This window comes from Ursus maritimus (assembly GCF_017311325.1).
Source record: "Ursus maritimus isolate PB19 chromosome X unlocalized genomic scaffold, ASM1731132v1 scaffold_X1, whole genome shotgun sequence".
NCBI classification, from domain to species: domain Eukaryota; kingdom Metazoa; phylum Chordata; class Mammalia; order Carnivora; family Ursidae; genus Ursus; species Ursus maritimus.
The window spans coordinates 97,894,941-97,911,019 of record NW_024423319.1 but is presented as its reverse complement, the minus strand read 5'-3'; the positions used below and the strand labels follow the sequence as shown (position 1 = coordinate 97,911,019).

The window sequence follows — 16,079 nt, the reverse complement described above, 5'->3', positions numbered from 1 at the left end:
TTGCACATCTTTTTCAAGTTTCCAATGTCATGAAATGGAACTCTGATGTGTGCTCAGAAACCCCAGGGGGCACATGAGACACACTGTCCCTAGATTCTATAACCGCTTTTAGCCCAAACAATATTTATGCCTTCTACTGAATGATCACTGCGCTATCCTGGTTGTGGTATTGCCAGTGTGGTGTACTGCTACTGGATAGCAAATAAAAATCAACTTTATTTGAAGAAGCAGTCACCATGTTTTAAGTTTTCAATCATTTGATCTTTGAAAAACAGACAAGGCAAAAAACAAACAACCCCCACCCCCACCCCCAAGATGTTCTTTGTTCTGCCTAATTCTAGAACTGGCGCAGCCAAGTTTTCTGGCTCCTTTCCCCTGAGATCCAAAGCCAGCATTAACACTGCCACGGAGATTTTATGCATACCTTCCATTAACAAATGAATAAAAACTGAAGTAAAATAAACTGAAAATATTCAGGAAAAACAAAAATCAAAGCTAGGGCTAAATGAAGAAACATTTCTTCCCAAGTCTGCTTGTGGTAGTCATGGTCTATTTTTCTTTTTTCCTGAACCAAACATGGAAGAGCTCTTGAAGTTGTTTTCCGAAGGGACGGTGGTGGGAGGGGTGCCAGGGAGACCATGTGCCTTCCTGTGGTTTCAGTGATTTTTATCGGCGTATTTGAAGAATACTGTCCAAACGACGGAGGATTCATTGCGACGGAATCGTCATGTACTAGTGTTAGTCGGTACTCAGGTACCCCACCCTGATCCCCTCTTCAGGAACACATACCCATCCCTGCTGCTGGAAGTATCAGTTGCTGCTGGTATTCCTTACTAGGAATTACCTTTGGCCCCAGAAAAACTCTTTTAAGGTCTCCCTTTCACCCCACTAGGCAGCCCAAAGCTGAGCAATGACTGGCTGGTTCGGGAATATAAAGGCCATCCTTCTCCTTGCCATTCTGGACAGCCTTCGGAGCCAGCCCAGCTCTCAGGCTCCCGTGGAAGTGGCTGAGGCCTCTATTACAGTCAAATGGCCCTTCAGCCTCTTCCACCGTCTACTCTCTTGTACCTTTCTTTGTCACAGATGTAGTTCCAGAGAACATACCCCAATATACTTTTGTCATCCCGCACTCTGAATCAGAGTATATTTCTAAGGCACCGACTCTACGGCATTTTGCATAGTAAATAACACAAAAGTTTATTCCTATTTTCATAATTGCAGCAGATTTTCCCTTACATCCAGAAATCACCTCACTGTTGTGCTTCTGAACAAACGGCTGCAGCCAAAGAGCATGTGATTCAGCATACTTACGGGCTCCGACAGTGGTCAGTCCAGGAGCCGGGCCGGGCTGCTTTGCCCTCAGCTCTTGAAGTAAGTGGGTTACCGCCTTCCAATCAGAGCTCAGATCTTCCAGCTTTCTCTTTAATAGAAAAGCATACATGTTATGTATTTGATTAACATCTTAAAGATAACTTAATTCACGTTATTAATTCATTTTGTGAAAACATTATTGTATTTCTATTGTATTTTACTTCTAAATTAATTTTTCTAGGTAGAGCTCCTTTCAAAGGTATTATAATTATTTTAGCCAACCACCCTACAAATATTTATTGATTGTGTCCTGCATTCAGACTCTTGCTCCAGGCACAATTTCATTTAAAGGAAGTACAGTGCAAACCTTAACGAATGGAAAACAAACACAAACAAAAAACACTGTCATCTCAGCAACTGTCTTGACCCTCTTGAACAGTATCTAGTGTGGCTGCATAGAAGAATTATCCAGAGAATATTAAAAAATATCATAATGTCCTGGCTCACCCCAGATCAATTATATTAGAACCTCTTGAAGGCAGAGGTTGGAGTACACATGGAGACACGACACTCAGAGTTCACTTCAAGGAAGGACTCTTGTTCCAAATGGTGGAAAAGATGGCAGTGGTCCTTCAGGGACAATCTCAGCTGCAGAGAGCTGCCATGGGCAAGCACGTGCCCTTACCAAGACAGCCCTCATTCAATGACCAATCAAGGTGAGGGTATAAAGGCTCGGCCCATTTTGCTCAGAGTAGGACAATTCTGAAGTGTCATTTCAGCTGCAGGGCTCTCTGTGGAGTCACCAAGCCTGTATGTGACCAGTACGGTGCTGGTATATATTTAACAACTCTCTGGGGAAAAAAAAATCCTAATTTTCATGTTTGCCAATTTCTATCATGTCAATACTCCCACCGTAGCCAGTTTTACTTTACCAAGATGTCAAGTGGCTCACAAAATGCCTGAAAATTTGACTAAAGACCCTCATGAGCAGATATGAGGTGACTCCAGTACACCAGTCATTAGCATTATGGTTACTTATTGCCAGTAGACTGTGAACAGAAATAATATACGTCAAGTCTGGGCCGAGGCTTTTAAAGAATGTGTGAGGCTTCTCTACCCTTTCCACTGGCTGGAAGCAAAGGAGTCTAAGGTCCTAGGGAAAACCTTTTCAATGGTTTGGGGAGGAGAATTAATCCTAATGCCCTGGAGCAGCAGTTCTCATACTTTGGGATCATCAGAGCCACCTGGATTCTGCGTGAAACCACTGATAGCTGGGTCCCAGCCACACGGTTCTAGATTCAGTAGGTCTTGGGTAGGACCCAAGAACTTGCACTTCTAACAATTTTCTAGTTGATGCTGAGGCTGATTGTCCAGAACCAAAGCCTAAGGTGCTCATTATACCTAATGAGTTAGCTAAGCATTGACAGTGGACTAGATATGCATCATCCTTGAGAGAAATATGAAAATAGGTCCTTAAGTCATTTTCTGTAGCACTTAATTCTCTTAAGAAATCCCATTTAAGGAAAGCTGCCAAGGGAATAAGTCCTAAAACAAATACTAAAAATTCATCACTTCCTAATTTATATCATCTAGGCTCTTGAGGTTTCTGATGTCTATTGTGTCTGACATGACAGCAAACCAGGGCTTTTATTTTTTTTTTAGTCCACAGTGCATTTTGTGAAACATTTATTATCATATCAATGAATATAACTCTTTATTTATTGAAACATAAGCCTTGAATCCAAAAGGAAACAAACAATACCTCTGATCAGTGAGGAATACCACCATTGAAAGTCATGTCATGTGGAAGATATTTTTCCACTCGGACCTCAGAGCTAAACGCTGAGAATATTATAAAAAGCTAATGAATTAATACAGTTTTGGTCTCCTGATTCCCTTGCAAAGTTGCAGTGACTTCACAAGGACAGAATATTACGAATAACCATGCTGATAACAAGACGTAGCAACAGATAATAGGGAGGAGATAATACACATAAAAGCAGATACTGAGAAAATGTAGAGGTCTTGGTCATTTCTGGACGTGCTAGCAGGGCAACATAAGGTAAGATCTCATCATACATCATTTAACTTATAGTAAGTCACCTACATGTGCTGAGAGAAAGAGATTGAGAGATTACAGATTGATTTCAATACTGCTGGGATCTGCCCACTCTTTCACTCAATGGGCATATGGCTCCAGAGTGGCCAAGGAGAGATGGGAGCTTTCTGTTCCGATAGTTGCCTTAGTTTCAACTGTCTTCTCACGGTGTAAGCATGTCACTGCATTGAGTTTGCTTCTAATATTTAAAGATATGTATTTATCTTACAGTCTGGCTTCTAAAAGCAAATTAACTACTTCATCTGGCTCTCAACTGAATAAACAGTGATCTGGATTAAACTTCATATTCCACGTGCATCAGTGTATAACAAAACAGAACGGTAACTGATATTTATAACGATTCCCCTGAAAATAAACGCAAGCTTCAATTCCATTGTGCTTTAGAAGTCCCGGATTTCAGTCTTAACTCATTGCTACAGCTTATGTGATAGTTGGCAAATCAGATAAGTCACTCAGATTTATCATCCTTGAAACGTGGATATAATACCTCCACCTAACTCATAGCTCTGTTGGAGAAACTAAATGAGATATTTTATGATAAAGAACTCTATGAACTGTGAAGTACTATAAAATTGTTGGTTAGTTATTATGCACTACTTAATGAAGCAAAACAGAAGAGGGTCAACAAAAATTTTCATTAAAATATTAAAATAAAAATATTTCAATATGTAAAGGACAAGGTTTTGGTTATTCTAAAAATAACATGTTTATATATTCAGTTTCCTTTTATTAATATATATATTTGGAACAGTCTATTCATTTATTTGAATGTTATCTTGCCCGCTGTTACTTTCAGATGGGTGTGTTACTATAATTTCAAATGCAGTAATTAAAAAAAATGAAGGCGTGTCCCCGATGTACCACAAACATCTGAGGACACTGTTCAGTGTCAAAAATGCAGTAAGCTTAGAATTGTATATTCCCCAAACTTTCGTAACGATTAGCAATAGATTTTGATTCAGCTGGTGACGAAAACATTCTCGCAACTTCTTCAAGTCTCACACATACTTCAGAGTTGAATTCGATGATCTATTTATTACAGAAGTTTGTTTGTTGGTCTGGTTTGGTTTTGCTTTTTGGTACTCTGGCAAGTGCCCAAATTTTCTCCTCTCCCATCTTAGCTATTAACTCCTTTCAGGTAGGAAAGCACGTTTGGTTGCAGCAACTAATGCAGTGTTCCTCACATAACGAACTTGAAGCAGGGCTCAATACAAATCTATAGAAGGTAATGATTTCTTCATCATGTTAATACTCCTTAGCCAGATTTACGGGAATGAAATATATGTCTGAATGTCAACATCTTTAAATATAAAATGAGTGGGATAATAATGATCAAGTCCCATTCTTGGATTAGAGTTCCAGAATTTGAAAAATTTGAATATACTAAGTAACTTGCTGACCCCAGGCTTTCCCCACAAGAGCCCCTCAAAAATCAACAATCATAGGAGATTCCTATTTTACCCAGGGGGAGAAACTTGGAGAGCATTTTTTAAAAATGATAAACTGAGTTTCATTAGAGGGGACCTTTGCAACTGAGCACTATGGTCCATGGTATATAAGTTGCTTGGACATAATCATTAAATGTTAAGACAATTATCTCAAACAATGTGAAATTTATTCTTTATCAAGAGCAGAAATTAATCGTAAGAAACAAATGATTTCTGAGTAGGGCTTTCCTTTTTAAATTTAAAATGGAATAGAGTTTTAAACTCGTGAGTTTGGGATTTTTCAAATTTAAAAATCTTAACATGTGTCTCCTGTGTCAACATCTGGAAAGAAATGAACATGGGCTACATAAATAACTGAATCCACGCACAGCTCTATGTGCACAGACATGCCTGTGAATGTTGTAACTGAGACATCTATGTCTCTATGTCTGTCTTTATTAGTGCAATTATTACAACTGAGGGCCAGGGGTGAAATTTGAATCTCTAAATGCTTGCCCAGTTCCAGCACGAGCTACTGAGTAAGCCTCAACTGAGACTTTCCCTCCAAGTATTTCCTCAGAAAAGAGTCGACTCATATTATTAGAGTCCTCATAATGAGGACTTTTCTGTCCACTGTGAATAAAAAAATCTGCACAGTAGCTTGCAATAACCTCAAGAGATGGGAATCTGGGATGCTTATAGAAGTCATCGGACAGAATTGGTTAATAATAGTTTTGTTTTTTTTTTTAAGGTGAAGAAGGTTGGTAAAGCATTAGCAACTATTACTGGGGTATAACCTCACGCTTACCAGCAGTGAAGGGCATTGTAAACAAATCTTTTAAAGACAGTTTAAAAAAGCAAAATAATATGTGACTCTGATGGGCTGATAAATAATACATATTTAAGAAAAATGAAAAGATTCTCTCTCCTAATAGCTTGTGAATAGGCAGTGAGCTTGGAGGTGAAAATTCCAGTGAGGAAGTAAAAAATGGCCCTTTTGGTAACTGGCAGCTAGCTAGGCATGATGGCCCTGATTGAACATAAAGAACAGTCACAGAAAATAAACTGCACACAGACAACGCCAACCCAGGGCCATGTTTCAACAATACAGAGACGAGGCCACTCTACCACCACAAAAAGGACTAATATAACGCATTTGCTACTTCTTCAACAGTGACAGCTCTGCCCTGCTTCAGTCCTCTCACCTTCTAGAGAAAAATTATTATTAAAGATACCCAATCACCACATTGACTCTGTTGACAGCATCTAATCCAAATGGCTTCCATTTCCCTAATCCCTCCTCAGAATCATCTAGCCAACTGAACCCTGTAAGCAGCTCTTTCTAACCCCCTCTTACTGAGATGCCCCACAGTCTCCCTGGAGAGATTTCTCCCTTGCTGCGGTAAACTAAAAATCCTAACTTTTTGATTATAGGTATGTTCCTAGTAGTCTTTGGTCGGACAGCTTTAATGACATCATACAGGGATTCAAACAGTGCCATCCATTTTGCAAATAACTTGGAAGATGGTGAGCTCTAGAATTCTGGAATATACATGTGAAGAGTGTGAGGGAACCTGTTTCACAGAATATAATACAGCAAAAGCAATATTTCTAAAAAGTGAGTTATTCTGTAACACGAGATTTAGAATATGGAAATGCTGCTCAATTAAGAAATTAAATATAATTCAACATTTGCAATCTCATCCTCATTCCTAAATGTTCATAAGTTGCTCAAAAATCTATTATAAATCGTATTTTCCTCATGAGAAAGTGGGGCTCTCCTTATTTTCAAGCATATGTAATTGGCATTCATTCAGCCTCTTACAAAGACTTTTCCTCAGTTGTAAACCTAACTTATATTTTTAAAAAACGAAATTCTGCTACTCAAGTATTAATAAATTATAAAATCTCTCTAATATTGTTACTTTCTTTCAGTAATTCTTCTCCCAACTTCTTCTATAAGCACTGACACAGAAATTGTGTTCACCAAATGCATGAGTCAAAATGGACCTATTCATTTCAGGGGGACAGATTTATGGCTATTATCTCTCTAGTGATTTCTGATGTTATAAAAAAATTGCACCAGATAAACTAGATCATGTACCTGACAGAGCATGTATAAAAGCCCAATATTGTTATAAGTATAATATTTCATTAGGGAAGATTTTAACCAATAAGACACCATTCAACCTGCTATACCATCTAAAAATCTTCAGACATACATCCGTTGTGAGTAATGTATTAAAAATTATCAGGCAAACAAATAAACCCTAAGGAAGTTCTTGGAAACGTTATGATGTTGTTATTAGCAGAACAAACTTGTTGGAAAAAAAACAAGCTTAATCTAGTTAATTAACAACAAAACAGCTGGGAAAATGAAACATCCCTGGTTGTGACTGACTTTAATTGAAAATGACTAATGACGCTGTCATTCTGCAGCTACTACTTGAGGAAACAATGCCTGGAAGATTATAATAGCCCTCTTGACCATTTGCCTACAGCAATTATTTTGTGTTAAAGGTTGGGGTGGAACACTTTGACCAAATACAGAAGGCCCCAAACACCTTACGTATTCTGTTACGTTTGAAAAGAATTCAAGAACGTTAGTAAAATAGATCATTAGATTCATGGTAACCAGATTTTGTTTTTATAATCTGAAAAGGTAGCAAAGCAAACCAGCTGGTTTCATCTCATCACTTCAGCAAGTAACCAAGACATTTTAAATCTCATTAATGTTCTCACTTCCGATATATGGAAGATGATATAAGTATTCCAAAATACAAACACACATTGAAAACGTTTTAACAGAAAGAGTAGTGTTGTAAGTTGAGATAAAAAATGAGTATCAATAGAAGAAAATGTCTTCTAACTGCTTTAGTTCAAAAGAGAGTTAAAAAAAACACCTTAAAACCAATAACAACTGTCTTTTTCTTTTTTCTTTTTTTTGGTAGTTGTCAATATTGTTGTTACTGATGGCAGTTGTTAACTGCTGCTTCTAAACTGCAAAATTACTCTGTGGAAAGTGGAATATACTAAAAAAGATTCTGTCAGCAGCATTATCATAAAATATTATTACCAAAGGGATAACTTAAGCAAAATGTTTAACAATTTATCTAATTTATCTGATCCATCTTCAATTTCTGAAGATGAAGGAACCATATACAAATCAAAAGAAATAAAACTGTGCATGTGTGCATGCATGTGTGTGTGTGTGAGTGGGGGGGGAGAGAAAAAGGAGACAGAAAGCAAAACAAGAATGCTTTTTTCTTCAATCACATTATTCTAAAAATTCCCCAATAATTTTCCATCAGAGACCTAGTGCTACGTTTATGTCATTAGAACTGTCTCGTAACAATATATTTGACGTTTACCAGGAAATTCTCAAAGAAAAGAAGGAAGAAGTGGGTTAGTCGGGGATGACAAAAAAGGAAACTAAAAATTTACTATTTTGAACATTAAAGATATCCTAGAGAAAGTGATGAAGTGAAGGAAAAGGGGGGAAAATCAATAGGGATGAGGCCAGCTTCCAAAGAGAACTCAGCTTGGGAGGTGAGCACAGGAGCCGGACAGACAGACAGACTGATGCAGCATGTGGAGGCTCCAATAGACAGTCAGTTTCCTAAGAAACAGAATCATTCTCTGAAACGTCCTCAATTAGAATGTCTGTAAGCGGAGGACATACTAACTATCCATTTAAATACTAGATCTTATATATATATATATATACACCATGAAGAGTTCTCATTTTCTTTTTTAAGAATATCACTTTCTTCTTCATAACTTATCATTTCCAAATGAATCTTCCCCCAAAAACAGAACCAAACTTTTTTCATGAAAATACGCTGCAGGCTACTCATACCCCTTTTTCTTCTATGAAGGGGTAAGAAATTAGGAAGTTAAGGAGAAAAGGAGTTAGGAGTAGCACAATTTTTAAATTTGGATATATGAAATGAAAATTGAAAGGGGATTTATGTATTTTTAGAGCAATGGATCACCCTTCAGAAAAATCATCCCTTGACCTTTAAAAAGAGATTTTTGATCCATGTGGCGATTTAAACAGTCCCTACAGCTTGTCGGCTTGCTGTGCTGGGTTCCATATTCTGAACTGTGAGGTGGTTTCTGAGCCTCTAGTGTGTGGGGCTCCCACAGACCCCAGCTCATCTTCAGGTGTTTCCAAGGTCACGGTCCATATGAAAAATTGCATGTGAATCAACTATTTCTCCACACCCCCACTCTCCCAAGTCAATCTTGCCCTTCTGCCTCTATCAACTTAATACGCTGATTCTCCTCCAAACCCAAGGGATAAATGGTAGAACAGGAATGAGTTTTCACCGAAGTTCTACTTCTCCTAAATGGGCTGACTTAAAAGGAAATGCGGAAGGAGAGAAACCAGAAGGAAAGGGAGTGCTCACTCTACAAGACAGTTTTAAGGAGTGCAGATGCGAAGGAAAGTTAGCACCTCTTTGCTCTTCCTTTTATTTCAGAAATCTAATTCCCCTTTTATATCACTAATGCGAAGGCAGAAAGTAGATAATGCTCCTTTAGATGGCTCTGATCTCCAAGTGACCCAGGAGTTGAAGGCTTGAGTGGGAGGTGTGATAAGTTAGCATCAAGTGCTTGGATTGTTTATAGACAATGAACACAAAACTTTTCTCGTTGACTTTAATTAAGAATTTTCCCTCTGTTGTTTTTTTAACAAAGGTACAGAAGTAAAAGTCAATTTCAGTGCATATCTGTAATCTGTAATAATTGTGCCAAACCCTGCATCAAGTCTTTGAGAAGCAAACAAGAGCAGACAGAGTAGACCTCTGGAATGATCCATTTGTTTGTTTCATTGCTTACTACCAGAGTCACTCTGTTAACCAAGGAAAGTGTCTGCTTAGGAACCGGCTTTCTTCAGAGCATCAGCAGAAACACTTAAATTTGCTGCTTTTGGGACCTTCTACAGCTCTCCAATCTAAATACCGAACACCGTGTTGCTCCATGAAAATTATCATACCAGGCTTGAAACTGGATGCAAATAATGATAATAATAAAAATAAAATAATAACAATTATTATTACTATTATTATTCTTTTGGACATTAGGAATGGTAACAAAGTATTCCTGAATAAATGTCTCAGTTTCTACACATAAATCTGTGCCTTTTAGCATCCGGTGCTTGGACATTATACGTTTAGACTAAAACTTTACATTTACCTAAAGAAAGGAGCCTTGTAAACTCTAAGAAAAACAAACAATTTTCTAGAAATGAAGCTTGGGCCAAGCATAAGCAGTGACCTCAGAGACAGAGTCTAAGTCATGGTAATGTTGTTTGCAAGGACAAACTAGTTCTGTATAATGAGGTTATTGACCTGCACTGTTTCAGAGCAGTTTTAAATGTGAGGGCGAGGCTCACTAAATCTCAGCCTGCAATGTTAGCCAGAGAAACCAGGACTGATCAATAAACAGCCACCATTCCTCGCTCCCGGGAACCTCCATCATAATGGGACCCATTGTAATTTTGGTCAGGTAGAGAAACTAAGGTAACCTATACCTAACGTCTGTTTATCACTGGACTCTCATTTGCAAATGGAAGCCATTGATTAGCTATTTTTCGAAAACCGAGCTGGCTCTCCATTTCTCTCCTTGTGTAATAGCCTGTGAATAAATGTGTCCCAGACTTCAAAATGTAGGAAAGAAGGAGAGGAAGGGAAGGTAGGAAAGGAAAGAAGGAGAGGTAGGAAAGGAAAGAAGGAGAAAGCTTTCTCCCAGGCCAGCTTTTTACAAAAGAGAGAAGCAATTACATGACATTTCACTAAAAATTCTTGACCCAATAAAGTAATATAGCCCGAATGCCGATTTTCGTCTTTCATAAGAAAAGAGTGTCACAGAGAAAAGAAAGGTCACGAACCATATTGTGATTCTTTACAGCTGTTGGAGACAGACAGTATGATGCAGTAGCTTGATTTGAATTAAGCCAAACAATATGAAAAGCATCAAGGCTGGCAAGCAAAGCAATAAAGCCTCAAAGAATTTAATCTACCTTGAAGGTGGGACTACTTTCTGTATTGATGGCAGCACACCAGGACAGAAATGAGTCCTTTAATGCAATGACTCGTTAATAGCCTTAAGATCACAATATATAAATAGGATATGTTGATCAAAAAGACAGCTCAGCCTCTGCTATTACGGTATAGACAATATTTCTTTACAAGTTATTTCATTGATTATAAATAGACCACGTCAATGGCAAATGTACAACAGGGGAAGCATAACCCATTATGAGGTAATGGATATTGCTAGAGGTTGCTTCATTACCTTCACTGGCTGAGTGGCTGGTTTTTCCTTGTACAAATGCTGCCCTTTAGACAAAATCCCTTCCACATCCGGCTGTTTAGCTTGAACTGCTACTTCAATTTCCTGGGGAAAAGAACACATACAGCGCAGATTAACTTCACAGTTAGCAATAAAATTACTAAATTTAAATATACCCTTGGAGACTCCATATGTATTGCGGATCAATTTCTGCATGGTACATCGGGGCACAAGAAAGTAGCTTTAGAGCAGAGAAAAGAAATAGAGGCCATTGTGGAACAGAGTAAAGTTGAAAATATTTATCCCAAATCTCCTTGAATTCTACCCTAATAGTATTAAATAGAAACACAGACACTAACTTTGTGCTTCAAAGAAATGAACCTCACATGCAATAATGAGAAATAGGACTTACGAATATGATTAATATGGATAAATGCTATTGTTAGCTTCAATAATCCCAGTAATCCTATGTTCATTTTACTTTACAAACTTCTTATTTTAACAGGATTCTTTTGGGCTTTGGATACATAATTTCGCTTCGAAATAAAACCAAATAATTCTTCCCACATCATTGTTAAGATTAAGTTTCTTTCCAAAGAGTAAACACTTAAAGCACCATGTCAAGGCTTATTAATTATTAAGCAGTCAAATTAAACAGGCCTTTTGAGGAATGATTTCACTATTTAAAAAAAAACAAGTTTGTTTTCCCTTAGTCTAGAGAAGACTGAACAATGACCAAACAAACAAAAACCTCTTTAGATATGAATATAAAGTGTTTTGTTATTGGCTGCTGTCTAGCTCGCTTGAAGAGAGAACAAAAGAAATGTGCATAAATTGAAGCTGAAGGAAGTGAAGTTAAATATTACAGAAGACTTTTTGGATGGAACACTTGCTAAACACTAGGATGGAATATCGATTAATCAATGTCAGGCGTCAGTCAGGGGCTGGGCAATCTTCCCCGGATAGCAACTCCTGATTAACGCGTATCTCCCTTCCTCCCTCTCCCACCCTGGAGCCTCCCAGCACTGCTGTGTGTACGTGTCTTCATGCCACTGCTTCCTTTTATACTCCGTTTGTATCTTTCTCTCTCAGCTCATCAGAGCGGGGAGTCCTCTGAACCCAAATTACTATAACTTACAGGGCACAACAGGGTGTCTTACAGTTTATGCGTGTTCGACACACACTCCTGAAAGGGATTATTTCTTAGTTCTCATTATACTAAAAACCAGGGGGTGGTGGGCACACATACGCATCAAGGCACACACCACCTTCAGGAATAATAATTATGGAGGAAAACAGGACCTAAAATTATAAGAACTTTCTGAATGATAAAAAAAATTCTAAAAGTTATTTTTTAAACAATCTTGTGAACTTGAAACGAGTTCAAATTCAGCATGGACTCTGGGAGAACTGGGTATTTCTTCCTTGAAAACTGCTTATAAGCGTACCCCGTATAAATTCTATATCTTCCTAAACTGATGACAAATAGTCAATAATTCTACCGATGTTTCAGGTATGTGGCCAAATGATGAACACCACCATCTTTCTCTCCCTGCCCCTCTTCCGCAATCCCAAATAAATAGTTCCAAAGATCGCAAAGCACTGATGCTACTATTCAGAAGGCTTTGGCACACAGTTAGGAGACTGCATTTTTTATCACAAGGAATTCCCTTAGGAAAAAACACATTCTAATTCATGAAATTTTCATTGGTAAATGAACATGAACAGTAGCAAGGCTGACATTAGGGCAGCCCAGATATTAGTTAGAGCTGAATTTGAAGCAGGTGCTTGCTAGATGAACTGAGGAAACGTTGGCACACCTTGTGAAATGGTCCTGGTTTGCACCTGCAGAAGGTAAGATATTCCCTCTTCAGGCCATTCGGTTAGGCCCAGATTTAGTCCTCTGATGAATGAGCACTGCAAAGTCACATCACTTCCCTTCATAGAAATGTTTCCTATTAACATGTCCTTCTGTCACTGCTAATGTCATCTCTTTGTCCTTCAATGAAATAATGAAGAGTTTAAGTACCTGGATGAGATTTACCCTTAGTCCCACAGAAATAGAGCAATGGTGAAAGAATCATGTTCAGCTCTAAATTCTTTGTTGTTATTTCTTGGCCATGTTTTGGAGAGCCTGGTCTCTAATTACACATACCTTTGATAAATCACAGAGGCCATTTGTGAAAATAAAATTCTACAATTTACCTCAATACCTTTATTTGCAGTGTGAATTTATTAGTTAAAAGGTAGGTCTGTTGTTCAGGGTCAAATATGATTGCTCGAAGGGTCAACTGTAGTAAATCCAATTAAATTCACTGAAAATACTCTTTAGTGTATTTTTCCTTCGTGTGAGAAAAATACACTATACGAAGCTGATGATCATTCTGAGAAAATGGAAGTATAAGTGAATTAAATTAAAAAAAAATGATATCTCTCCAACAATGAAAGCTTGACACGGAGAAATTGAAAAGCACAGCAGAGCAAACAACCCCAGCTGAAGCACGGGACTACGCAAAAGTAAAAAATGCTGCTACAATCCTTAGCTGTGCTGAAAATGTCAAGAAACTGCTATAATGATATTAACTGCTGTAATAATATTTACAAACCAGAGTTACTAACAGTTTACTATGTGTCAAACAGTGTGTGTTTCATACATTTTTTTCCTTCATACTTAACACTCCCACAAAAGGGTATTATCTAATTTTACAGATGATGAAACTGAGGGAGACTGGGTCAGTTGTCCAAAACCACATGGTCTGCAAGTGGCAGAGTTGAGATTATAACCAGCAAATGTATGCCACTAAAGGTCCACTATATCCCTCCCTCAGCCATGTAGACGGTGTGTGTATGCACTCTAAAATTGGCAGTCGTATCTCTTAATACCATGCTATTTTTTTCTCTTCCGGTTTGACTCCAGTACATTCTGTAATATGTTTCTAGGGTGTAAGTGAGAGAAAATCCGGTCTCTTCCCATAGAAAAGAAATAAATTCTTACATAGCCTTAAAAATGCACCAAGGGTGTCTCTTTGTGGGTTTATGATTGCCAAACTGATGATATCCAGGTCAAAGAATTGGTTTGAGTAAACCTTTTATCTCACAAATGGCCTTACATCTTTATATGATTTAAGATAAGGTGAAGGAGGTCACCACTAAAATGGAAACATAGCTAATTATAGTCGCCAGTTTTTAAGCAAAAAGTGTTCGACTTCAAAGAACATTCAGACAAGAAAGTCTTCATAGAATTTCAAAAAAAAAAAAAACCCTCACCTCTAATAATAGCACCTTTCCATTTAGGATTTTTCCCCTGCCTTATTCTTAATATATCCCCTACACTGTAAGACTGTTCACCAGAAGTCAAGACCCTTATGATATGACTAGAGTTTTATTTCCCTCATTTCATAGAATTGACAGCTCACTACAGTCTCATGAATAATTTTAAGAAAATAATTTGTAGTAATTAGAGAATAGGGAGTAATCCCTCATTAATAATCACTAGGAGAATATCATGGTGTATTTTAAAATCTAGCCCTCACAGGTTTCCCAAATGGAGTGACATTCTAAGTACCTTCAGTCTTAGTTATTTCTTATGAAACAGTATTACTCTTATTGGGGAGTTGTTGGTCTGACAAGCCACGAATCAAAGGTTAGTGAAGAAAAAAGACTCAACAACACCTGTGAGGGGGAAAGCAGCAATTCCAATGCAAATTAATGCACACTTACATTTGCTAAAAATTGATACAGTCAATATTATATTTCTAATTTCATATTAAGCTGATTATACACATTTTTTCAACTAGAAAGTTGCCCCAAGGAAAGTGTAACAGAGAGACATTTTGCCCTGTTTTATTTTTAATTGTGTCTCCATCATTTTACCTATTGCTAGCCTCATAACACATGGATATATATGTATATATGTATGGCATACTATATATCACCATACAAGGAGGATATAAACAGCCTCTCACATATGTTTCAACATTCATTTATTCTTTGTTCATTTGACAAAGATGGACTGAGTATTCACTGTATTTCAAAGTCTTGGCTGAATACTACAGGGCATAATGTAGTCCTTTGTGAAGGATAAAGACAAACGATCACATATTAAACTTAGAAGGCAACAGGTAGAACAGCCAGCTGAGTGCAATGTACAGTGGGGCACAGAGAAGGAACTGATAAGTTCTGTGTTTGAGGGACAACAAGAGGGTGGGGGCTGGCCTCACAGCTGAAGAAAGGCTTGAGCAAAGGCTTGGAACACAGAGAGCTCAGGCACCTGGCTGACAAAGGGAACAGATGATATAAAGTACTGCAAGAGGGAATCTGGGATCTGCAAGACAGGAGCCAGGGGCAGCACAGTGAGCCCATGTGGGGCAATGGGAAGAGATCGCACAGGAATAGAAGGCAAGAGCCAGGAAAGAAGGATCTCTTACACTATCCTCAGGACCTTAGTGGAGACTCCACCAAAGGGTTCTGAATGAGGGAATCACACTTTGCATTTGAATTGATGTTCTAAAAATGAATATATATGAATACATGAATAGACAGAAAAAAAGATCTACTAATGCATGGTTTTTCATTCAGATAAGCTGGTGTGAATGAGATACGTATGCTGCTACCGAAAAAAAAAAAAAAGTTCAGGATAAAAATGACAACTTTCTCCTTAGCAAACTTAAGTGACCATTTCCTCAGTTTTCTAATTTATAAAGAGTATTTCTTGCCATTTGGCTATTTTGTCAATCCCCACGATCAACAATTTTTTCTATGAACTCTAAGATAGCATGGATTCTAAGAACCATTATTATTTTATGAACTGCTAAGACAGTTAAAAAAACAGATTTTGTAGACACTATTATGAGATATATCTCAATCTCAGAGAAGTTGAAATGTAAAAAAAATGCACTTTTGAAGTCATGGAAATTCTAAGATGT

General features: G+C 37.8%; 1 protein-coding gene across 1 annotated transcript in view; it reads right to left on the bottom strand.

Annotated features, from left to right (window-relative positions):
• Positions 1-16,079, bottom strand: part of DMD (dystrophin) — a 1,667,815-nt gene that overhangs the window by 659,444 nt on the left and 992,292 nt on the right. The window contains exons 47-48 of the mRNA XM_040633145.1: positions 11,158-11,259; positions 1,312-1,420 (exon numbers count right to left, since the gene is read on the bottom strand). Of these exons, the coding sequence (XP_040489079.1) occupies positions 1,312-1,420; positions 11,158-11,259 (211 nt within the window). The remainder of the gene's footprint in view (positions 1-1,311; positions 1,421-11,157; positions 11,260-16,079) is intronic.